Source organism: Piliocolobus tephrosceles, chromosome 14 (genome assembly GCF_002776525.5).
Source record: "Piliocolobus tephrosceles isolate RC106 chromosome 14, ASM277652v3, whole genome shotgun sequence".
Classification (NCBI taxonomy): Eukaryota; Metazoa; Chordata; class Mammalia; order Primates; family Cercopithecidae; genus Piliocolobus; species Piliocolobus tephrosceles.
This window is the reverse complement of record NC_045447.1, coordinates 40,094,068-40,118,855: the sequence shown is the minus strand read 5'-3', so window position 1 is coordinate 40,118,855 and position 24,788 is coordinate 40,094,068. Positions and strand designations below refer to the sequence as shown.

At 44.8% G+C, this 24,788-nt stretch overlaps 1 protein-coding gene across 2 annotated transcripts in view; it reads left to right on the top strand.

Annotated features, from left to right (window-relative positions):
* Nucleotides 1-24,788, top strand: part of COL15A1 (collagen type XV alpha 1 chain) — a 128,631-nt gene that overhangs the window by 65,031 nt on the left and 38,812 nt on the right. For both annotated transcript variants that reach the window (XM_023202857.1, XM_031934079.1), the window contains 7 exons: nucleotides 5,078-5,227; nucleotides 5,635-5,778; nucleotides 12,667-12,720; nucleotides 14,389-14,448; nucleotides 15,652-15,744; nucleotides 16,913-17,038; nucleotides 17,937-17,999. In XM_023202857.1, coding sequence (XP_023058625.1) covers nucleotides 5,078-5,227; nucleotides 5,635-5,778; nucleotides 12,667-12,720; nucleotides 14,389-14,448; nucleotides 15,652-15,744; nucleotides 16,913-17,038; nucleotides 17,937-17,999 — 690 coding nt within the window. The remainder of the gene's footprint in view (nucleotides 1-5,077; nucleotides 5,228-5,634; nucleotides 5,779-12,666; nucleotides 12,721-14,388; nucleotides 14,449-15,651; nucleotides 15,745-16,912; nucleotides 17,039-17,936; nucleotides 18,000-24,788) is intronic.

Below are 24,788 nucleotides of genomic sequence, written 5' to 3'. Positions count from 1 at the left end.
TCAGGGAGTGATTGCCCCCAGCAAACCTTCTGTCAGAGAAGCAGTCGTGAGTTTGCTCACATCCTGCATTCATGATAAACAGTTTGCTGTTTGATCATATAGTCTCCAGTGGAATGCTGAGTTGGTCACGTCCCATGGGCCTTCAGTTCCCTGCACAGAAAGTTATATGGATGTATAACCTTAATTAAAAAATATATTCTTTTTGTTAATCTAGGTCTTTTCTAAGCAAACTAAAACTTAGTAATAATGACATAGGAATTATTTAGATAAAGTGTAAAATCTGTTTATTAGGCCAGTTACCCAAAGGCAAAAGAAAAGACCTTCTGCAGTGTGACTGCCGTTCCCTATGGGGAATATTATGTTGGAAGAAAATATTCCTTTTAGATCTCTAAGATGAAACATTTTTTAGTGTCAGGCCACAACAGTTAGAACCGGAGGGAAAAAAAATCTTACAGGAGCTGAAAATGAGTTGAAGGTTAGTTATTATTTCAGGCCTTTTAAAAGGGGAGAGAAAACAGAAAACAGGAAGATGCAATAAAAGTCGAACTTTGTGTAAAAAAATTATAATGCCCTGTACTTTATTAAGAGTAAAGCAATACCTTAAGAAAATTTTGTAGTTCAAACCAATTCTTTAGTGTATAAGTAGTGTTTTTTAAATCAAAACCCAGTATCTGGAAAGAACATTTTAAGTAATTTCCCTTTAATTGTAGACAGCTTGGTCATATGAAAGTTTTTTTCATCAATCTTCTTATTATGATGTAAACAGACCATTTCTGACATGCTTAGACTTTCTAGTTTTCCTGAGCATCCCTCTTTCTTAAAAAAAAAAAAAAGTCGTTTTATTCTAGGACAAAATTTACCATAAAAGATCCTTTCTCATATAAAATTATTTTTCTTTAAGCTTTCTTACCCAAATTACCTCTTTATTTCTATAACTTTCTTTACATCTCTCTCATTTCCTGATTCCCTTCACCTTGTTTTATACATAACTTTTAAATAAGCTTTAAATGAGACAAAAATTGTTCACCTTTTTAAAAAAAACAGTTTTTTTAAGAAAGAATGTTTTGTTACAATATATTTTTTAAATGGAAAATACCCAACTAATGAAATATCTATTCTTCAATTTAACTTTAGATTCTAAATAATGACACATTTGTCTGTATTTATCCCATTACATTTACCTAATTGTTTTTAATAGTGTACCTAGATTACTGTATTTATGAAAACTGCAATAGTCATTATTTAAAGTTATTTCCCTGCCAATCATTTTATAGCCTGTGAATTTCAGGTGTTTACCGAAGGAGAACCTTAAGATTAAATATAAGGTTGTTTTACTAAATCAAGATTTAGCTATTTTCATTAAACTAATGTTTGTGTCTTATTTATCAGAAAGTACACAAGCAAAGGTTATCCTGTTTTGGGCTGAGTTTATAGTTTTGTAACCCTTATGCCAAATTTTAACACCTTATAGTATTTGGCAGGGATAAATATGAAATTGCTTGATCAATAAATGCAAACAAAAATGTATGCTGGCAATTCTTAAGACATTTTTAATTTGCTTTACCAATAATTTTAAAGCTAGCTTATTAAAGACTTAGGTCATGTGAACTTGAAAAGCATTTGGGTTTATTATTTAATTTATGAGTTCTGTTTAAGCCAATGTCATACCTTGTAGCCAAAAACACAACAAAATATGTGTATGTACACATAAACACACACATACACACTCATACAACCAAAAACCCTATAGCTTTTCAGAACTCTAGCCATGAAATACTGATACAAACTCATTGGTTTGCAGAAACAATAAAAAAAATAAATGTCTGGATGCAAACAGTGGATTTTATTTCAGGAGAAATGTAACAGCAGACTTAAAGCAGGCAGAGGCAGAGAAGAAAGCAGAGAGATAGAGAACTTAGGAACTTTATAGTTGCAGATCAACTTTTGGGCTCTGAATTTTTCTTGCTATAATTGTGCATGAAAATGTCATGTATGTCCATTTTATAAAAACACTTGCAAGAAGAGGGACCATAAAACCAACGGAGTGCCTGAAAGAGGGTCATTCTCGTTGTTTTTCCTTATTCTTAGATTGTTTCCTATTCCACTTTTTTTTTCTTGAGACGGAGTCTCCCTCTATTGCCCAGGCTGGAGTGCAATGGTACAATCTCGGCTCACTGCAACCTCCACCTCCTGGGTTCAAGTGATTCTCCTACCTCAGCCTCTCGAGTAGCTGGGTCTACAGGTGCGCACCACCATGCCTGGCTAGTTTTTTTGTATTTTTAGTAGAGATGGGGTTTCACCATATTGGCCAGGCTGGTCTCGAATTCCTGACTTCATGATCCACCTGCCTCGGCCCCCCAAAGTGCTGGGATTACAGGTGTGAACTGCCGTGCCTGGCCATTTTTATTTATTTATTTTTTATTTTAAGGTAGGAACTGAGCTGTGGCCTAGTATTTTAGTGGAGTGGGTCAAAGTGTGCTGGTTGCAGGTAAGGCTCCACAATGTGTCACCACTTAGCCATTTCCTCCCTCTTACATGTCTCAGTTTCTCTCTCTCTAGTTCTAGCACCTCCAAGAAGGTTCAAAATCAAAATGCAGAGTGACCAGCTCCTATATGCCCTTCCTGAATGAGGCTTTTTAAACTAATTTTGTTGGGGGTTCCCTGTAGGGTTGCTGCATATGACGTCATGGGGGTGTCAACCCCCAGACACTCCCAATTGGCCTCCAGTCACCCAGGGGCACCTTTCAGCTGGGAGGAGCAAAATGCCCTTTTTCTTTGGAGCTGAGGAAACTCATTCTCCCATTTATCTGTGAAAATGATAGTTCAGTTCCTCATGCAAAATGGTCATACTAGCCAATCAAGATTAATTTCAGGAGGAAAGGCAATGGAGAAGACACCCTTTAGAATGCACCTCTGAACTAGAATTAGGGTCTAAATAATAACTTCCTAGGAGGAAGTAAAAAAAAAAAACAGCTAAGACCACTTCCTGTAAATTGTCCTCAGCCACCTCTAACTTTGTACTCTCATGCACCATTATACACACCAAGGTTAAATACTCTCTCAGTACAAGATAATCTCTGGTACCCCCTAAAACCAAAGAGGTCAGGTCTTATGATACAGGAGAGCAGAGCTTTAGACCTAAGAAGAATCTGCTCATGACTCTTGAAACTCCACAAAGAAAATGGAACACCCCAAAAAGGGGCAGGTAGTGCCTTTGTTCTGAGTACTTTAAGGGGTTTGAGTCATTAGAAGCCTCCTCTAGGTTTTTATTGGTACTAAAGACGGCGAAGGGGGAAAGAGGTATAGGGTGGAAGAAAAGTAAATGAAAGAAAAAAATTTTTAAGACAGGAAGCAAAGACAGCAAACATGTGCATGTTTTGGTTTTTTCCCCCCTCTCTTGCAGCTGGGAGAAATTTTAGCCAATTCAGAGAGGCCTTGTTACCCATAACTTAGAATTCTCATTTAGATTTGACCAAGTCAGGTAGAGTTGGGCAAATCTGATGGGAGAAAGACCAGAACAACAACAAAAAAACCCCCTAACAATATGATTACTGAGTACTCTAATAGTAAGGAGAAATTAAGAACAGCTGGTTGTTCATCTTAACTTCAGCCAAGAAAAAACCCCAATTCAGCTACTTACTAGAGATAGGTCTTAGGCGGAAGATTGCTCTCTACCATCCTAGAAGCAGGAAAGAATTTAAATTTGCCTTCCCTATTAGAAATGAGCTCAAACTCCAGAAAGGAGTTACGTGCCTTCCATCATCCTAGAAGCAAGAAAACCTGCATTCCTTGTTGGAAGTAAATAAGACTCCAAAAAAAACTGTACAGCGAAATAAACTTTAGATCTTGACCAAATATTGGGAGATCAGGGATTCTCTGGAGGGGAGGCTCCGAGGCCTCAGCAAATTGTCCTGTTGGTTTGAACCATAAAGAAAGCTCAGCCGGGCGCGGTGGCTCAAGCCTGTAATCCCAGCACTTTGGGAGGCCGAGATGGGCGGATCACGAGGTCAGGAGATCGAGACCATCCTGGCTAACACGGTGAAACCCCGTCTCTACTAAAAACTACAAAAAACTAGCTGGGCAAGGTGGCGGCGCCTGTAGTCCCAGCTACCCGGGAGGCTGAGGCAGGAGAATGGTGTGAACCGGGGAGGCGGAGCTTGCAGTGAGCTGAGATCCGGGCCACAGCACTCCAGCCTGGGTGACAGAGCGAGACTCAACATGAGATTTGTCAAAGGTCAGTGGCACCTCCACTCAGAATCCCTTCTTGGTTGCCAAAATGTGAACCCCAAATATCTGAGACAGGTCTCAGGAAAGTTAGGAAGTTTACTCTGCAAAGGTTAAGGACATGCCCATGACACAGCCTCAGGAGATCCTGACAACATGTGCCCAAGGTGGTTGGAGCACAGCTTGGTTTTATGCATTTTAGGGAGACATGAGACATCAATCAATATATATAAGGTGTGCATTTGTGCTGTCCGGAAAGGCAGGACAACTCTAAAGGGAGGGGGAGGGGGCTTCCATGTCACAGGTAGATAAGAGACAAATGGTTGCATTCTTTTGAGTTTCTGATTAGCCTTTCCAAAGGAATCAGATATACATTTATCCCACAGAGCAGAGGAATGACCTTGAGTTCTGTCTGTCCTTTGTCTGCAAGGAATTTCCTTAAGGACAAATTATTAGGGAGGTATGTAGCTTAGTTATCTTAGTAGCTATCTTTTTAAGGAATACAATGGGAGATAGGTTTGCCCTAAGTAATTCCCAGCTTGATTTTTTTTTCCCTTCGGCTTAGTGATTTGGGGATCCTGAGATTTATTTTCCTTTCACAAAGCTAAGGCCAGAGAAGCGCTTGGCAGAGATATGCTAGAGGGGACTCTGGGGTGGGTGGGGGGATGCCCTGAGAGGTGCGTTCTAACGCTGGAGCTCCAGGCGAAGGTGTGGTCCTGAAGGAGCAAAGGAAAGGGAATCATGGAGCCTCCAGTTATCTGAGGCCCCAGTGCTTTCCACCCCCCAGCCTCACACCCACTGAACCAGGGGCATGGGCGAAGGGGTACAGCTCCTCATGCCAATTTCCTTTCAGGGTCCAAGCAGTGAAGAAAGTTTAACAACAGCTGCAGCTGCAACCGAAGTGTCCCTCAGTACTTTTGAGGATGAGGAAGCCAGTGGGGTCCCCACAGATGGCCTGGCTCCCCTCACAGCCACCATGACCCCTGAGCAGGCAGTCGCTTCTGTAAGTGTCATCTGGCATCCTCTCTGGCTTACAGGGGAGAGACAGGTCTGCATCGTGAGACAACAGCCATCCTTGGCCTTGGCAGGGGCACCTGCAGCTTGGTTCTGAGCATCTGGGTGGGCAGCGGCTGGAGGGAGGCAGGACACAATGCCGAGTGTGGCAGGGGCCACAGCTCTGTTCCCTCCTAGCCTTGCCCAAGAATTTACTCAGAGGCAAGTGGTCCACAGTTGGCACTGAGGCTTAGAGGAGATGCATACTTCAGAAGGGGTGTGCTGGGGGCAACGATGATCATACGGAAGTATGTGTTTTGAAGCTGGGCTGGTACCACAGAAACAACAGTGACCACAACTCCCCGGCAGCCTCGTGAGCGAGGTGAGGTGGTGCCTCAATGCTGGTTTTGTTTTCAGGGTCCTGGTGATGAAGAAGACTTGGCAGCAGCCACAACAGGGGAGCCCCTCATCACAGCTCGGGGTGAAGAGTCCGGCAGCCCTCTCCCCGATGGGCCACCGCTGCCCCTGCCCACAGTGGCTCCTGAAAGAAGGGTCACTCCAGTAAGTGGCATAGAGCTGTAAGATTTGACTTGGCAGACCTTACATGGGAGAGAAAGAAAGGCCAGAGTTGTGGGAGGGTTGGCCCCACCTTTCTCAGAGGTAGGTTTTCACGGTGGTTTGCAAATTTGGGCATTTGAGGAGCTTTAACCTGGGGAACACTTGAGGAAACTCCAGCTTGTAGAGCAAAAGCAAGAAATTAAAATCAAGAGGACCTGGCTTTGTGTCCCAAACTGATCTTTGGATTGAAATGAGATCTAACAGTCAGTGCTCTTCTGGGGACAAAGCTGACAGTAAGACGTGGCGGGTCTGCAGAGGGGATGAGAGCATCAGCGCTGTGTGTGTGTTGGGGGGTGACCTCCAAGTCCCTGCCAACATGAGTTTTTATGACTCTTGGCTGCAACTGTGTGACCTTAAGCAAATCCTTTGATCTCTTTGGCCCTCCGTTTCCTCATCTGTGAAAATGAGTGACTGCAAGGCCAAGTCAGAGAATGCAGGTTGGAGAACGTTTACAAAGCTCTGTACACAAACGTGGGGTTGTCACCACTTAAGGGCTACAACTGTGTCTTTTAGAAATAGGAAACCCAAAGCTGGCCCTCAGCTTGGGCTTGTGTGAAGAGGGACTGCTCTTCCAATGTGAACACATTTTTAAAGGAAAACATCTCCTTGGTGACCAGCACGGGCTCGTCAGTTCCCCAAACACCACTTGGTCGTGCACACTTTGAAAGCCATCATTCAAGCTACAGTCATGTGGTCCATTGGCCACGGTGCGGCAGGACTGACCTGTGAGGGGAGGGGCTGTGGGACGGGAGATCAGGAGAGCACCTGAGGTCCTGAATGCCCCTTGTTCCGGGGCCTTTTCTAGCGGTTATCACACTGCTTCCTGTCTTTTTAGAGTTGTCTTGCATTCGTTCATTGATTCACTCACTGACTGGACACATAGCGGCTCTGGGCCCTCAGTCAGGACACTTGTAAATAGAGATGAATGTGACCTCACTTCTGTCCCCAGTGAATTCACAATCAAGGGGCAGGAAATAAGCCATCTGAACTGACATTGATTAATCACTCTGTGCTCCAAGTTTATCTGATTCCCTTCACCACACCCCTCTTCAGTATAAGGTGAATGGGAGGTAAGATGTGGAGAGGTAGTCACCTGCCACTGTTGCCTGCCTCTAAGAGGTGGAGCTGGGATTTGAATCTGCATGCTGGCCTGCAGAGCTGAAGCCCTCGAACTTCACCCAGCTGAAGTCCTCATGTGTGAGAGTGTGGTGTGGTGGGAAGATCCTGGACTGGGGGCCAGGAGGTCGAGGTTCTGCTTCCAGGGATGTCACTGACTTGTGGTGGGCCCTGGGCCTCCTTGTCATCATCTATAAAAGGAAAAAGGTGAAAAACAACTCTGGTTTTTAACTCTGGTCACACATTGGAGATGGCTGCTAGCTTAAAACAATGCGGGTGTCTGAGTCCAGTGCTAGACCAAGTAACTAAGACACTGGGGCTGGGGCTTTGGGCTTGCAGGGCATCCTAGTGGGCAGCCAGCTCTGGTTCGACCCGCTCATGCATTGTGACTCTTCCCAAACAATGTCCCCCTGCTCTTCTGCACCTCACCCCAAGGTGTACACAAAGCACCAAGTTCAAATCTCCCTAGTGATGCCTCATCAGGCACAGATAGAGCCAGTTCTCCTTTTTCTTTCTCTTTTAAACTTTTTGTTATTGAAAATCTTAAAATGTCACAAAGGAGCTTAGAATAGTATAATTAACCCCCACATACCCATCGCTCAGTTTGGATAATTATCAACACTGCCAATCTTGCTTCATCTGTTCCACCTCCTACCACCATCTTTTTTGGAGGGAAGGGGAATACTGGAATATTCAAAAATGAACCCCAAACATCCTATCATTTATTTAACTGGTAAACAATTCAATGTGTACGGCTGATAGAGTGATCTGGTACCTTTTTTTTGGTCATAGCCACAGTGTCGCAATGTGTCTAACAAAATTAACAGTGGTTCCTTCATATTATCTAATGCCCTGATTATTTTGTTTTAAAATACCTCTTTCCAGTTAGTTTGTTTGAATCTGAATCCAAACAAGGTCTACATATTGCATTTGGTTGATACATCTGTTAAGTGTCTCTTAATCTCTCATTGTCTCCCGCCTTCTTTTTCCCTTTTGCCATTACTTTGTTGAAGAAACTGGGTCAGTTTCTTCCTTAGACCCTTTGTGTTTTCAGCTTCGAAAAGTTGGTCTGGTAAGACTGGCTGTGCTCATGGGAGTGTGAGGGTTACTGCTCCTGGGGAACTCTTTGTCCACATGTATTAACAACCATAAGAATGCATATTGCTGACCCAGAAACTTCTCTTCTAGGAATTGATTCTAGTGGAGATAATCTGATAACCTTTGTTGTTGTTGTTGTTGTTGTTGTTGTTGTTGATTCTAGTGGAGATAATCTGATAACCTTTGTTGTTGTTGTTGTTTTCTAAAAAAAAGGCTTTGTTTACCAGGATGCTAATCTCGGTATTGTCCATAATAGAGAAAAATTGGGCATAATTTAATTAGCCAACAATAGAATATTAGTTGAATTAAAGTATATTCACCCATTCTGTAGGTTCACTCTGATGGTAGTTTCTTTTGCTGTGCAAAAGATCTTTAGTTTAATTAGATCCCATTTGTCAATTTTGGCTTTTGTTGCCATTGGTTTTGGTGTTTTAGGCATGAAGTCCTTTCCCATGCCTATGTCCTGAATGGTATCGCCTAGGTTTTCTTCTAGGGTTTTTGTGGTTTTAGGTCTAACATTTAAGTCTCTAATCCATCTTGAATTAATTTTTGTATAAGGTGTAAGGAAGGGATCCAGTTTTAGCTTTCTACTTATGGGTAGCCAGTTTTCCCAGCACCATTTATTAAATAGGGAATCCTTTCCTCGTTTCTTGTTTTTGTCAGGTTTGTCAAAGATCAGATGGTTGTAGATGTGTGGTATTATTTCTGAGGGCTCTGTTCTGTTCCATTGGTCTATATCTGTTTTGGTACCAGTACCATGCTGTTTTGGTTACTGTAGCCTTGTAGTATAGTTTGAAGTCAGGTAGCGTGATGCCTCCAGCTTCATTCTTTTGGCTTAGGATTGTCTTGGCAATGCAGGCTCTTTTTTTGGTTCCATATGAACTTTTAAGTAGTTTTTTCCAATTCTGTGAAGAAAGTCATTGGTAGCTTAATGGGGATGGCATTGAATCTATAAATTACCTTGGGCAGTATGGCCATTTTCACAATATTGATTCTTCCTATCCATGAGCATGGAATGTTCTTCCTATCCATGAGCATGGAATGTTCTTCCATTTGTTTGCGTCCTCTTTTATTTCATTGAGCAGTGGTTTGTAGTTCTCCTTGAAGAAGTCCTTCACATCCCTTGTAAGTTGGATTCCCAGGTGTTTTATTCTCTTTGAAGCAACTGTGAATGGGAGTTCACTCATGATTTGGCTCTCTGTTTGTCTGTTATTGGTGTATAAGAATGCTTGTGATTTTTGCCCATTGATTTTGTATCCTGAGACTTTGCTGAAGTTGCTTATCAGCTTAAGGAGATTTTGGGCTGAGACAATGGGGTTTTCTAAATATACAGTCCTGTCATCTGCAAACAGGGACAATTTGACTTCCTCTTTTCCTAATTGAATACTCTTTATTTCTTTCTCCTGCCTGATTTCCCTGGCCAGAACTTCCAACACTGTGTTGAATAGGAGTGGTGAGGGAGGGCATCCCTGTCTTGTGCCAGTTTTCAAAGGGAATGCTTCCAGTTTTTGCCCATTCAGTATAATATTGGCTATGGGTTTGTCATAAATAGCTCTTATTATTTTGAGGTATGTTCCATCAATACCGAATTTATTGAGAGTTTTTAGCATGAAGGGCTGTTGAATTTTGTCAAAGGCCTTTTCTGCATCTATTGAGATAATCATGTGGTTTTTGTCTTTGGTTCTGTTTATATGTTGGATTACGTTTATTGATTTGCATATAAGGGCTAATATCCAGAACCTACAAAGAACTCCAACAAATTTACAAGAAAAGAACAAACAACCCCATCAAAAAGTGGGCAAAGGATATGAACAGACATTTCTCAAAAGAAGACATTTATGCAGCCAACAGACACATGAAAAAATGCTCATCATCACTAGCCATCAGAGAAATGCAAATCAAAACCACAATGAGATACCATCTCACACCAGTTAGAATGGCAATCATTAAAAAGTCAGGAAACAACAGGTGCTGGAGAGGATGTGAAGAAGTAGGAACACTTTTACACTGTTGGTGGGACTGTAAACTAGTTCAACCATTGTGGAAGACAGTGTAGCGATTCCTCAAGGATCTAGAACTAGAAATACCATTTGACCCAGCCATCCCATTACTGGGTATATACCCAAAGGATTATAAATAATGCTGCTATATAGACACATGCACATGTATGTTTATTGCGGCACTATTCACAATAGCAAAGCCTTGGAACCAACCCAAATATCCATCAATGACAGACTGGATTAAGAAAATGTGGCACATATTGTCTTGGCAATGCAGGCTCTTTTTTTGATTCCATATGAACTTTAAAGTAGCTTTTTCCAATTCTGTGAAGAAAGTCATTGGTAGCTTAATGGAGATGGCTTTGAATCTATAAATTACCTTGGGCAGTGTGGCCATTTTTTAAATTTTTTGTTATTGAAAATTTAGAAACGCAATTTTTATATGGAATACTATGGAGCCAAATTTTATATGGTATACTATGCAGCCATAAAAAAGGATGAGTTCATGTCCTTTGTAGGGGCATGGATGCAGCTGGAAACCATCATTCTCAGCAAGCTATTGCAAGAACAGAAAACCAAACACCGCATGTTGTCACTCATAGGTGGGAATTGAACAATGAGAACACTTGGACACAGGAAGGTGAACATCACACACTGGGGCCTTTTGTGGGGTGGGGGGAGTGGGGAGGGATAGCATTAGGAGATATACGTAATGTAAATGACAAGTTAATGGGTGCAGCAAACCAACATGGCACATGTATACATATGTAACAAACCTGCACATTGTGCACATGTACCCTAGAACATAAAGTATGATAAAATAATAATAATAATAAAAATAAAATAATGAGCTTCAAAAAAGTATATTCAAACAATGGAACATTATGTAGCTAACAAAATTATACTCGTTAGAAATATTTAATGATGGGGGAAACGCTTAGCATATAATGTTAAGTGAAAGAAGCTGGTTATAAATCAGTATATTGTGTGGTTAACTATTTAAAAATACACATATGCAAAAATACTAGAAGGAAATACCCTTTGTTAATGTTGGCAGCCGTTGCCTCAAAGTGGTGGAACTGTGGAAGGTTGTTAGTTTTTTAATACATTGTGGTTTAATACATTTTCCACTGTGGTGGCTTACAATTTTTACAATAGATTTTTTTAAAGCTCTGAGAAGGAAGAGAGAGAGAGAGAGAGACACAGAGGGAGTTAGAGATAGAATGAGAGACAGAAAGAGAGAGAGAAACGGAGACATGGTTGATATCTGATGAAGACAGATTCCTGCTAAGTGTCCACATTAGGGATCTGCAACGAACTCAGATGAATGCCCTGATTCCTGAGCAGAGTCTAAAAGCACAAGATTGTCAAGAAGGCACCCACCCTGGGATATCTCCAGGATCAGCTTTTTTTGTGGTTTTTTTTTTTTTTTTTTGGTGGTGGTTGTTTGTTTTTTTCTTGAGACAGGGCCTCACTCTCTTGCCCAGACAAGAGTGCTATGGCGTGATCTCGGCTCACCACAACCTCCGCCTCTCAGGCTCAAGCGATTCTCCTGCCTCAGCCTGCAGAGTAGCTGGGATTACAGGCATGTGCTGCTACGGCCCGGCTAATTTTTTTGTTTGCTTGTTTGTTTGTTTTTAGTAGAGACAGGATTTCACCATGTTGGCCATGCTGGTCTTGAACTCCTGACCTCAGATGATTCAGCTGCCTCAGCCTCCCAAAGTGCTGGGATTATAGGTGTGAGCCGCTGCACCTGGCCTCTAGGATCAGTATTGGCAGATATGTGACAGAGCCAGGCAAGCTATACTGCCATGGTGACTCTAGGTCAGTTTGAATCTCAGAGTCACCATGGCAGTATAGTTTGCCTGGCTCTGCCACATATCTGTGGCCAATTTTCTTCACTTCTCTCTGTCTCAGTTGTCTCATGCATAAAATGGGAATCATAATCATAGAAACTACCTCTTGATTTGTGAGGATTAAATGAGTTTATACATGGAAAACATGACCCAGCACATAGTACATGCTCAATAAATTAGCTGTCTAGAATTATTTTACAGATGAGGCCCAAAAAGGATTAGAGCTTTGCTCAAGATCACGTAGCTCCTAGGGGTCCAGTAGGAGTGAGAGCCTTTGTCTCTGGACTTTTTGGTGCTTTGGTTTTCTGCACTGTCTACAACCACTGTCTTCAGACGAGAGCCAGAAGTTGATTAGCAAAGTCCACACTGGTCACAATGATGTCATTACATTTCTAAGGACTGACTAATAGATCTTAGCAAATATATGGAGAATGTTGCCCTGGAAATGAAGTAATATATTTAAAAATCTGTGTTGTGGAACACAAGTGAGAGAGAAGACTGATTGTCAGGTGTGTCAAATGCCAGGCTCTTCCCACCAGTCATTAGGCAAATAGGTACTGAGAGCCTATTATCTGCCGGTGCAGGGGATGCTGCAGTGATCAGACAGCCTCTGTCTTCACGGGGCTCACTGACTTCAGCCCAGTGCAAGCCCTAGCTCATGCACAGCTCACTGACCAGGACCAGGGAATGTCATCAGAACTCAGCAGCCCCATGTCCCAAATATGTTGTGGCCATGTTTTAACCAAATCTTCTTGTTTTAGGCTCAAAGAGAACATGTGGGAATGAAAGGACAGGCTGAGCCCAAAGGAGAAAAGGTTTGTGCTGTGACCATCCTGGGGAACACTTTGGCTCCTGATCAAGTATCCTAAGCATGTGTTTTGGGTTTGATTTAGTCCACTCTGATCAAGCGGATCGCAGAAGCAGCAAGAGGGCTAACCCCAAAAGAAATGGACTTGTAGGTCTGGGAGAATCATGAAAAGGGCACCGGGCAGTTCTGGCCGAGTCTCTTCTCACCACCTGGTGACTGTGGCAAAGTCCCTTGACCTCCGTGGGCCTTGGCTTCTCTATGGAGTATCAAAGGGTCCTGTGACTCCAAACCTGGCTCTGCCACACATCTGCGGCCAGTTTTCTTCACTTCTGTGCCTGAGCTCTGGGCTGTGCCCCTGATTTTCTTCCTGGGAAAATGTTGGGCAAACAAGAGCTTCTGAGGACCACAGGCCTAGGTTTGCCTTTTTGTAGCTGTGGGATCTCCTGAAAGTTCTTTACTATTTCTTTGCTCCAGTTTCTCCATCTGTAAAATGGGGGTGGTGATGATGACCCTCTGGTGTGGGATGACATGAGGGGATGTTTATGGAAGTGCTTTAGCTGGTGTCAGTCACCGCAGGAATAACAAATTCCTCTTACCAAAACACCTGCTGGTGCTAAGCTGTTCCCAAGGGGATGTGTCGACAGTGACCCCAGTCAAGAGATCCTGCCCAAGGAGCCTGCTCTGGCCATAGGCGGCAACTTGGCTGCCTCTGGGAGCCTTCTCATCCCCACCGTGACCCTGGTCCTCTGCCCGCCTCGCCTCCCTCCAGGCTGCATGGAGGCCATTCCTTGTGGCAGATGATGCTCCCGTCCTGGGACCTCCTGAGTGCCCACTGGGGTGTGGGGAAGGGAGGGCCAAGGCTGGGGAGGGCGGTGTCCTCACTTATCTCTGCCTCTGGCCATCTCAGTGGACTTCAGATGCCAGCAGGGCTCTGGGGTGCAGCAGAAGGCTCTGGGAGGAGGCCCCCAGATCACAACACACAGATTTGGGGACTTTACTGTGGACATTTCCACTCTCCTTTTGGCGGATCTGGCCATCCTGTCACTTTGTCAAAGAAGCCACTTCTCCAGGCACTTTTTGATAGCCAAAACCTCCTGGGATGCCACTCTTGTCATTTTCTTTCACCTGCCTCCTTTCCAAATGTGTGCTTCTGTCATTTGAAAAGCATTTTCTGGGACAGCAGCCTTGTGCCAGGTGCTGGGACCTGGAGGTGATTCAGGCACTGTGCCTGCCCTTGAGGGGCACATGGTCCCAGAGGGGCAGGCTGCAAGCAATGATGTTGCTGTAAAGGTCACAGGCCCTGGTGGGAGGAGCAGGTGGACAGGGCAGGCTTCAGGGGAGTCCACATTGGGCCTGGGCACTGGTGCCCTAGCAGGGCCCAGACCAGAGGGTGGAGATAAATCCTGGAAGAAGGGAGGGTGTGTGCGATGCATGCTTATGCTGGTCACCTCTTTCCACCACAGCCCGTGCCCTCCAAGTATGGCTCAGAAACAAAGGGCTTCTGAGCCCTGGGGTGGGACACAAGGCATTCCCTTGAGCTGTCTCTGCGAAGGACAATGCCATTTTTCATTCCTGTGTGATCCTGATTTTAAAGATGAGCATGATTTCTACAGAAAGATGGGGAGATGGAAGGAACAGGGTTCCAGCACTTCACTGAACATTTTGTTCTCTTTAGGGTGATGCTGGGGAGGAGATTCCTGGCCTGCCTGGACCTTCTGGGCCTGTTGGACCCACGGTGAGATTTCCATCCAGGCTTGTCACACACACAGGTGTAAGACCAGGGATGCAGCCAAAACAGCCACAGGCTGAGGACTCTCCTTTTTGGCCCCCAAAGTATCTTGCAGTCAGACCCCAGGGCTTTCTGCCTCTACTAGGACTCTGCAGTGTACAGCAGCAGAACTGATTTCTATCCAGTTTAAATCCTGTACCTTGAGTGTCCCAGAAGTTCTTCAAACTCAACACTTCCTAAACTGGACTCATTACCCGTGCCTCAGACCTGCTTCTCCTCCTGGGTTCCCCATCTCTGCGAATGGCACCCCATCTACCTGGTCAGCAAGAGAGAAACATCCTTGAATAGTCAACTCGCTTCCCCAGCCCTGTCCAGAGTGTCCCCAAGTCCCCCTGTGTAGTGCCTCCTCCTCTTCTCTTGGGCAATGGCACCAGCCTCCTAACTGGTCTCTCTGCCTCCATATCACCACTTCCCTTCCCCCACACACATGTGCCCATCACTGTGACCTTCCTAAACACAGCTGTAACCCCGAAACCCAGCTCTTCCTTGGTGCCTCTCGGGGGTGCTCAGTACACACACATTCAATGAATAAATTAGGCCCTGCCTGGTTCCTGTCTTCAGGAATTAAGTACCGGAAAGGTGTTTTGGAGATTCCCCTTGTTCTTCAGATACATTTGATGCCATTCAAGTATGCACTGAGGGCTCTCTGGGTGCTCAGCCTCCTGCTGGACTCTGGATGCCCAGTGTGTCCCAGGTTTGGGCTGGCTCTTGAGGAGCCCTAGTTTAGAGAAGTGGACAGACACATGCGCAACTAAGCTTCAAGTCACGTGGTCCTAGCATCTCATTGAGAACTTGACAGAGGCTAGTGGGAGCACCACGGAGGGAGAGAAGAATTCTGCCTGGAAACGGGTAGGGAGGGCTTCGTGGAGGAGGAGACTGTGGAACTGGGCCTTGAAGGATGAGTCGGGAATTGAAAGGCAGGAAAGGAGGCTGAGGACATGAGTGGGCTGCACAGCTGGGAGGCGGCAAGGGAGAAGAGTAGCTGTAGAGGGGAGTGGGAGAAAAGTCAGAGAGAAAATGGGGAGCAGAAGTTATCAGGCTACGGGATATAGGAATAATTTCCCCATTTTGGAGAAAACTTTCAGCGATGTGGCTGTCCTTGGAGTTTGGCAGTGAAATGCAAGTTGTGGAAATTTCTTCTCTCTCCAGGTGGGAGCAGAGGCAGAGGGCTCTGGCCTGGGCTGGGGCTCGGACGTCGGCTCCGGCTCTGGTGACCTGGTGGGCAGTGAGGAGTTGCTGAGAGTGAGTGTGAAGGAGAACACGACCTGATGTCTGGGACTGCGTTCAAAATAACCCCAGAGGGAGGGACGTTGTGGGGGGGCCAGATGAAACTGGACTGGCTGCCTCTGGGGTTGTTGGCGGTGAGCTCGTGGGGGTTCATTCTGCTTTTCCCTGTACTTGTATATATGTTTGAAATTGTCCACTTTGATCAGTTGCATCGTAAGTGAGTATGAGCCTACATTTATCTTCAGGACCTCCTCGCCCCACCTTCTTCCTTTTCCTGGTGGGCTTCTGGAGTAGGCTGCCCCGCAGCAGGTGTGCCCAGTGCCCTTCACCTCTGCCAATTGGCTTTCGATCCTCCCTCCCCCTCCTCTCACCCTATTCATTAAAGAGAACTGCTGGCCTTGTCTCTGAGTGGCATATTCTACTTCAGCTTCCAGAACCTTCCTGAAATATCCTTCCCTTATGCACCCTCTCCCTACCTCCCTCTCCAGACTACTCTTTCTCTTTGGTGCCTCTTGCTCCCCTGGCCTCCTGCCAAGGCCCGGACTCCACCAGCCCTTTCTGAAATTGCCCCCTGGGGAGCTTCTTCCTTCTCTAGCTGCAGCTGGTGCCTCTGTCCCTGAGCGCCTGTGCTGAATCCCTGGTTGAAAGCTCCACTTGGCTGCTCCTCTGCCTACTCCTCATGGCCAGGGCTAGAAGGGTTCTGGACTCCGTAGTTAAATGGAATGGGAGTCAAATGAATCTCCTAGCCTGGTGGGATCAGCCAACCCAGCAATGGTCTAAAAACACTAGTGCACTTCAGAAAGAGTTTTAACAACAAGGCTACACAACAAGCAGTTTTTGACTGACCTCACAGTTAATCAGAAAACTAAGTTCGCCAGGGTACCTCTCAGTATTCCAACTAATTGGGTCTTTCTTGTATTCAGCCTTTTGGGAGAAAACACACTATGATGGGCTCAGAAAGACCGAGATTCAAATCCCAGTTCTCCTACTAATTAGCTGTGTTTCTGAGAGCCTTTGAGTAGCAGGGTCTCACTGAGCCTCAGTTTCCCCATCTGCTCAGTGGGAACACCAAACCCTACTTGTAGGATTGTTGTAAGAATTTGAGAGAATGTAGGAAGCACATATATTCAGTATCTCATTTGGTATTCCCCCACTGTTTCTAACAGAGTCTCCGTGTTTTTAGGGTCCTCCAGGGCCCCCAGGGCCACCTGGCTTACCTGGGATTCCGGGAAAACCAGGAACTGATGTTTTCCTGGGACCCCCTGGATCTCCTGGAGAGGATGGACGTGCTGGTGAACCCGGGCCCCCGGTGAGCAACTGAAGTCTTCTCCCCGTCTCTGCGACTGTGGGACTTCCTTTAGCCAGGGAGGGGTGTACAGATGGCAATACCCAGCACTGTCCAAGTTTCGCGATGAGGAGAGAGCAGCTAGCTGTTTGTAAACAGAAATCCTCCTCATCTGAATCATTGCTGAGATTTGAAAGAAGCAGCAGCCAAGAAAAACATCATCCTACATATTGTTTTGCTGCTTTATCATAATCAGTACAGATGGTCCCCTACTTACAAATGGTTCAACTTAAGATGTTTTTGACTTTACAATGGTGCAAAGTGATACACGTTCAGTAGACTGTACCTTGAGTACCCATGCAGCCATTCTGTTTTCACTTTCAACACTTTATTATAAAATAGGCTTTGTGTTTGATGACTTTGCCCAACTATAGACTAATGGAAGTGTTGTATGTTTAAGGTAGGCTAGGCTAAGCTATGATGTTCAGTAGTTTAGGTGTATTAAATGCATTTTGGACTTAAGATATTTTCAACTTACAATTGGTTTATCAGATATAGCCCCATTGTAAGTCAAGAAGCATCTGTACAGGAGACACAGATTCATAAAGAATCTTGGAATCATAGGCCATCAGGGCTGGGCCTGGGGTAGGAGACCCCTGGAGACCATGTGGTCCAACCCTGCCTCTAACTTCCCCATAGAGGAGGAAATGTGATCCAGAGAGTAAAGGACTGTTAACCACAGGTGCACAGTCAGCAGTGACCCAGCCTGGGCCAAGGACTAGGTTCCTGCCTTGCACCTGACATGAGGCCCTGGGCCCACCATCCTCACCTGCCTCCCAACCCTGCCCTCCTTTCCTAGCAAGCATGTGTACATGATTCTTAGCAGAAATGTTGTGGGTTGATTTTCACTGATGTTCCCCAGGGCCCTGAGGGACAGCCTGGAGTTGATGGAGCCACCGGCCTTCCTGGGATGAAAGGGGAGAAGGTACGGGGAACACGGGAGGGTCCTAACACATGGGAGCCACCGGGCCCTCACTACTCTCTCTGACCCCTAAGCCTGACCTTGCCTCTTATGTGACTGACCCCCTGGCCTTCTGAAATCCCCTGCTGGCCACTTCTGCTGAATGTCCCCATCATGGGACTCATCATGCCCAAGCCTGAACTCAGCACCTTCCCTGCCCACTCTTGTGTGTCCCTAACTTCAGTGAATGGCATTGCCATCTACCTGGTCACCTAGAGCCAGAAATGGAATCTTCTCTAACTCCTCCTTCCCTCCCTTTCCTGCTATGATTGGTCAGTGCCAAGATGGCCCAGTCTGACCTCCACATCTCTCACCTTTCTCTCCCCACTGAGCTGGACTCATCTCTTCTCACTCTTATGGTGGCCTTGGGCTCCCTGTCGCTGTCCCATTCTCTCCACCCACCCTCCAGCCTCCTGCCCAGTTCACCTTCTTGTAGCAAGCTCTCGTCAGCCCCTGCCCTGGCTACTGAGAAAAGATCAAGGGCTCCACTGCCTGCAGGACACACCCTAGCTCTGTGCAGACCTCTGGCCCTTCCTGATTCGCACGAGCTGCCTCTCTAGCGCATCCCCCAACTCCTCACATGGCCTCTTGGCCGGTGGGCTGGTTCTGCCCAAATGCTCTGGGCATGCTTTTCCCTTCTGGCCTCCTGGCCTTTGCACATGGTTTTCTCCCTGTTTGGGATATCCTTTTCCTTTTCTCATCCTCCAAGACCCAGTTCAGATACATCCTGTGGTAAGCTCTCCCTGATTCATTATGAGCAGAAAGCACCCTTCCTTCCTCCGCTTTCTATGAGCATCGTAGGAAGTGCCCATGCTACTGACAGTGACACTAAAGGTGTTAGCTAGCCTGTCTGCTCCTCACCCCCACCCTGACATAGAGCATGTAGTACTGCCTCTCTCTCCTTAGAACCTAGCACAGGCCTCTATTAGTGTTTGATGCATGAATGAAATTTCCTTTGGACGCGTTAGTCCGCTTTTCCCAGAGTCTGCCCTGCCTTCATCCTCTTCATTCTCTATCTGTAAGCTGGTCCTGCCTCCTGTCTGCAAGCCTGTGCTGGTGCTACCTGGGGCGTGTGTGTGTAGGGGGTGGTTCCTGCCTCTGCAGTGTTCACAGCTTGATGAGATAAGCCATGTCTGTCAAAGGAAGGCAATAAAGACAAGGTGAGCCCTGTGCTAGGGATGCGATCAATGGGTTTTACTGGGGCCTAGAGGAAGAAGAGTCCCTCTCAGCTGGGACCGGAAGTGGGGCCTTCTGTGAACCTCTCATGGATAAAGACGTGGAAAATGCTGACTCTGTAGACACCGCCATCATTGCTGATCTGAATTTCTAGTTTCCGTCAGCTCTGGAGTATGTTTATTTTAATTGGAGCCATAACTCAATTTTCGTGGAAAGCTTATTTCTCAGAAAAAGAAACAATTGTCAAGCTTTATAGAACTCATTTTACATGTACCAACGGTTTCATAAGAAATTAAATTTTGCAGGAAGCACCACAGACCTACACTCTTCTTACCTGTTCTTCTTCCAGGCTTCCCCCACCCACCCACACACACCCCTCCTATACTGTGTCTCAAACGTAAAGCTACCCACACCCACAACTGCATACAAAACACCCTTGCACACGCACTCTGCAGCTGCTTGAAGAATCAGCAGTGCATGGAGCAGCAGGCTTGCCTAGGGTGAATGTTGGAGACCAATCATATTTGTTTCTGAAATTTGCTATGCATCTCAATTTGTTGCACTGTGCACATATGAGATTTTCTGATCAAGTGAAAGCAGACTTGGAAGAACTTAGAAATGTGCATCTGGAGACCTGGCGGGAAACCTTGCACATGATATTTACGTTAAGAACAAAACAAAACAAAACAAAACCAATAAACCAAGGTACATATTCAGTATGTAAAAATAACAAAAAATGTGCTAAAGGAAATGAACAACTTCAGGGCTGTAATAGATCATAAGATCCAATGACTCCCCATCAACAATATCTTTCCTTCAACTTGCATACCTCCAGTGACAAGGAACTCATCTCCTGTCCAGGCAGTGCCTTGCACCGTTGGATGGATCCACTTGTAGGGAAGTCTTTCCATTTGCTGTGGTGAAATCAGCCTCCCTTCTCTTTAGCACAGCACATAGACCAATCTAGGCAGTTATCTAAAATGGAGTTTTCCCTACAAAGAATAAGGTTCAGGTTATTTAGCTGGAAAAAAAATGTTTTGTATATAATAATTATTATTATAAAATATGAGATTGAGATCAAAATATGATGCTCATTAAGAATTCTTCAAATATCTTAAGTACGAGCTAAGCTATGAGGACACAAAGTCGTAAGAATGATATAACAGGCTGGGTGCGATGGCTCACACCTGTAATCCCAGCACTTTGGGAGGCTGAGGTGGGCAGATAATGAGGTCAGGAGTTGAAGACCAACCTGACCAACATAGTGAAACTTCATCTCTACTAAAAATACAAAAATTAGCCGGGTGTGGTGGCACACACCTATAATCCCAGCTGCTTGGGAGGCTGAGGCAGGAGAATCGCTTGAACCCGGGAGCCGGAGGTTGCAGTGAGCCAATATCGTGTCACTGCACTTCAGCCTGGGTGACAGGGTAAGACTCCATCTCCAAGAAAAATTTAAAAATGATTGATACAACAGACTTTGGGGACTCGGGGAAAAGGGTGGGAGGGGGTGAAGGATAAAAGAGTACAGATTGGGTACAGTATACCCTGCTCAGGTGATGGGTACACCAAAATCTCAGAAATCATCCCTGAAGAACTTACTCATGTAACCAAACACCATCTGTTCCCAAAAAAAACTATTGAAATTACAAAAATTAAAGTATTTTTAAATGGTACCTCAAAAAGAATTTATCAAATAGATTATTCTATGCTGAGTTCGATGATGGAAATATTCCTTCCTTACTTTATTTTTCCCAAATCAAGATGAGCAACTAACTCTAAGATCTTTAGCCCAAGAAGGAATAGGTGAGGAGTAGCCTGCTTTCTCAGCAGTAGAATGTTTCTAGAAAGAATGCAGAAGAACTTGCTGGAGAAGACGGATCTCTGAAAAATCATTTCTTTCTGCTTTTGCCCCGCAGATTCTGCCATTCAGTTCTTTGGAACACACCTGGTGTTAACAGTTGTTGTTGATTTTCTACTTTCAGAATCTAAATCATTCTTGTTATTCTGCAGTCTCAAAAGGTACTGGGACACCCAGGCAGGAGTTTGTGCTTGGAAATTTTCTTCAGTGTCCGGAATTACTGAGGAATGCTGAATTGCCAGTAATTGCCTTTGAGTAATTTCACTGAGCTGCCAAACTGTCATTGTAAAATCAGCTTCTGTCTTTTCCATTGATGTAAGAGAAATACAGTTAAATCACCATCACCTTCCCTTTCTCCAAGCAATCCCAATTGGTCTCTGAACAATTCTCTAAACCTTGTATAAGAAAGAAGAGAGAAGTAAGCTGCTTTTGCCTAGGACCCAGTAATGGGTTTAGACCTTCTAACAACATGTTTAAAAGAAACACTGAAATAGTTGCCTAGTTTCCTATTTTATATCTTCTTTCATCATCAGAAGTGTTTGGTTCAACATCTGGATTATAGGCCTCCATAAAATTAAATAGATGGCTGGGTGCAGTGGTTCACACCTGTAATCCCAGCACTTTGGTAAGCTGAGGTTGGTGGATCACCTGAGGTCAGGAGTTCGAGACCAGCCTGGTCAACATGGCAAAACCCGGTCTCTACTAAAAATACAAAAAATTAGCTGGGCGTGGTGGCAGGCACCTATAATCGCAGCTACTCGAGAGGCTGAGGCAGGAGAATCGCTTGAATCCGGGAGGCCAGCATTGCAGTGAGCAGAGATCGTGTCATTGCACTCCAGCCTGGGTAACAGGAGCGAAAAAAAAAAAAAAAAAAAAAAAAAATCAAATAGACCATAGTCAATTGTAACAGAAAAGAAACTGGTTATCAGTATTACAAACAGCAGAAGGAAAACCAACAGACATCCGCAAGGCAGTAAGATGTGCTGTCTCAGAAGCCACACGGGAAAAAAGAATTATCGTCTCCATTAGGTTCTTTGAGGTTCCTGTGTGCTGAAATTGAGTAATGTCCTTAGAAAATCCAATTCACCACAGTAAGCCAACATTTTGAATCAATTCTAAACCACGATGTTGTAACACACAGCACTATTGTACCTCATTCCTTTGCAATGTTTCCATCAGTGAACTGATATCTTCATATTTCATCACTTTTAAAACCATACTTGCAGCTCTGCTATTTGGAATTCCAGGATTGCATGCATGCCCTCACTGCACAAAAATTCTCTCATTGAGAAATAATGTACAACTCCAACATCACCATTTTGGGAATAGGAACCTTCCTCAGCCTGTTCATTGGAGCTCCTCCTTTTCACCCTGCCTGTTCACATAAATTCCAGTAAGATGGGCTCTTCTACCCACAAGTTAATCTACTCATGTTCCAAGCTGATGGCCATCTTATCTGTGGGTCAATGGAATGGATTTGAATACACTCTTTTTACCATGTCTAAGCTGGATAAAATCATCTAAGACCATAAACCAAGGCCCATGATATCTTCTAGAACTTCCTTTGAAACTCTATAAGATGCACTCTTGATTGGAAAGGAATGAGGAAGGCAACTGAAACAATTCAGTTTTTCACTTTATAGACATAATTTTCTGTAACAAGATCAGCTGGCAATGCAGCTACAAGGTTTTTAGAGGGAGGCTATTTTAGTTTCTGTTTCACAACAATCCTGATGGTAGTTTGACTTGTTACTGAAAAGATGCACAAGATTGTCACTTTCATTGAAGACAGATTGCAATGCGCAGCCAGCAACAAGCCAAGAGAAGCAGACATAGCAACTGCAGCCTCTGGGTTACGCAGTAAAATGGGCATCCAGTTATTGCAGTCATATTTCCACTGCAGGTGGAAGGCCACGCTTACTTTCTCCCTGGTGAGGCTGGCCAGCAGGGAGGTGACAGAGCCCAGTCACTGTCACTTCCTTCACTGAGCACACTTTCTCCTTCCACCTCCCCAGAATGGCCAGAGTGTCCCTGCTGGCTCCTTTGCAAGAGAGGCACCAAGGTTCTATGGGGCTGCCCTGGGAGACCTTATGGAGGGCTTTGATTGCAGAAATTCCTTACCACTCCAGCCTCAGAGCCTGCCTCCAGAGCCTGGTGCCTCACCTGGAAGCCCAGCCCACCCTCAGCCCCTGTGATCCCCATTCCTAGGCCAAGAACTGGGTAGTGTGTCGCAATAGGAAAACACTGCAAGAGATGGGACCTTTCCCTTGCCCCCCGCATTCCCCCAGACGTGAGGCATTTGTCTTCCTCCAGTATCAGGCAGAGGCCCTCACCTAGCAAATCCACGAACCTCACCCATGGGAGCAGCCAGTTCCCTGAGGAAGGTTATCACAGCTACCAAGCAAACGGCATGGGCCCATGTCTGTGAAGGAGAACGGGGGAGATTGTTGCGTGGTGTTGCCTGTTGTGTGCAGGCAGTTTTGCTGGACACACCATGGCCTCATCTTTCTCATCTACCCTGAGAGTTTTGCTTAGGCTCATACTCAACTAGAGTCCCAAAGATTCAGAACTGGAAGGAACCTGCAGATTGCTTTAGTCCCTTTTTTTCTGTGCCGTGGCAGAGCCATGGGACTTTGTGGAAGTGCCTTAGGGCTGGTAGGTGAGCGACAGAGCAACTCTACTTCAAGCATTTATTAAAATTAAATTTTAATTATAATAGTAATATATGAATATAGTTTTCATTGCTTCCTATGTCCTGTTTCCTCTTTAATTATTTTTGTTAGAGTAGGTCCTCCAGTCATATTTTCACAGACTGTCTGTAGATGGCAAATTTTCTGAGACCCTGGATTTTTTTTAATGTTTTTACTTTCTTCTCATTTGGTTGAGTATAGAATTCTGAGTTGAAAGTCATTTGCCCGTGATGATTTGAAGATGATCACCATCATCTTCCAGCATCCAGTGTTGCCAACACAAAGTCAGATTCACTCTGATTCTCATTCTATTGGAGGTCATCTGATTTTTCTCTTTGGCAAATTTGGGAATTTATTTTTCTTTGTTCTTGGTGTTTAAAAATTCCTCTGCGTTGTTACTAAATGTGGATTCTTATTTTTATTTATTTATTATCATTATTATTATTATTTTGAGACACAGTCACGCAGTGGTACGATCTTGGCTCACTGCAACCTCCTTCTCCCAGGTTCAAACGATTCTCCTGCCTCAGCCTCCTGAGTACCTGGGATTACAGACGCACACCACCACACCCAGCTAATTTTTGTATTTTTAGTAGAGACGGGGTTTCACCATGTTGGCCAGGCTGGTCTCAAACTCCTGACCTTGTGATCCACCCACCTCAGCCTCCCAAAGTGCTGGGATTACAGGCCTGAGCCACTGCGCCCGGCCAATGTGAATTATTTTTTAAATGTATTATTTCATTTATCCTTCTTGGTACTCTATGGACTTTTTTGGGGGGATGGGGTTTGGGGGGTGCCTTTTAATCTGGAGACTTCTGTGTTTTTTCAGAAAATTTAAACACTGCATTCCTTCTATCTGTTTATTCTCTCCTCTGCCACTCCAATTAAACCAATGTTGGAACTTCCAATTGTGGCTTCCGTCTCTCTTACTACTTTGTTATTCTGTCTAGGTCTTTTTACCCTCTCATGTTGCTTTCTGGGAGAATGCTGTAGACTGATTTCTGTATTAATTCTCTCTTCAGGTGG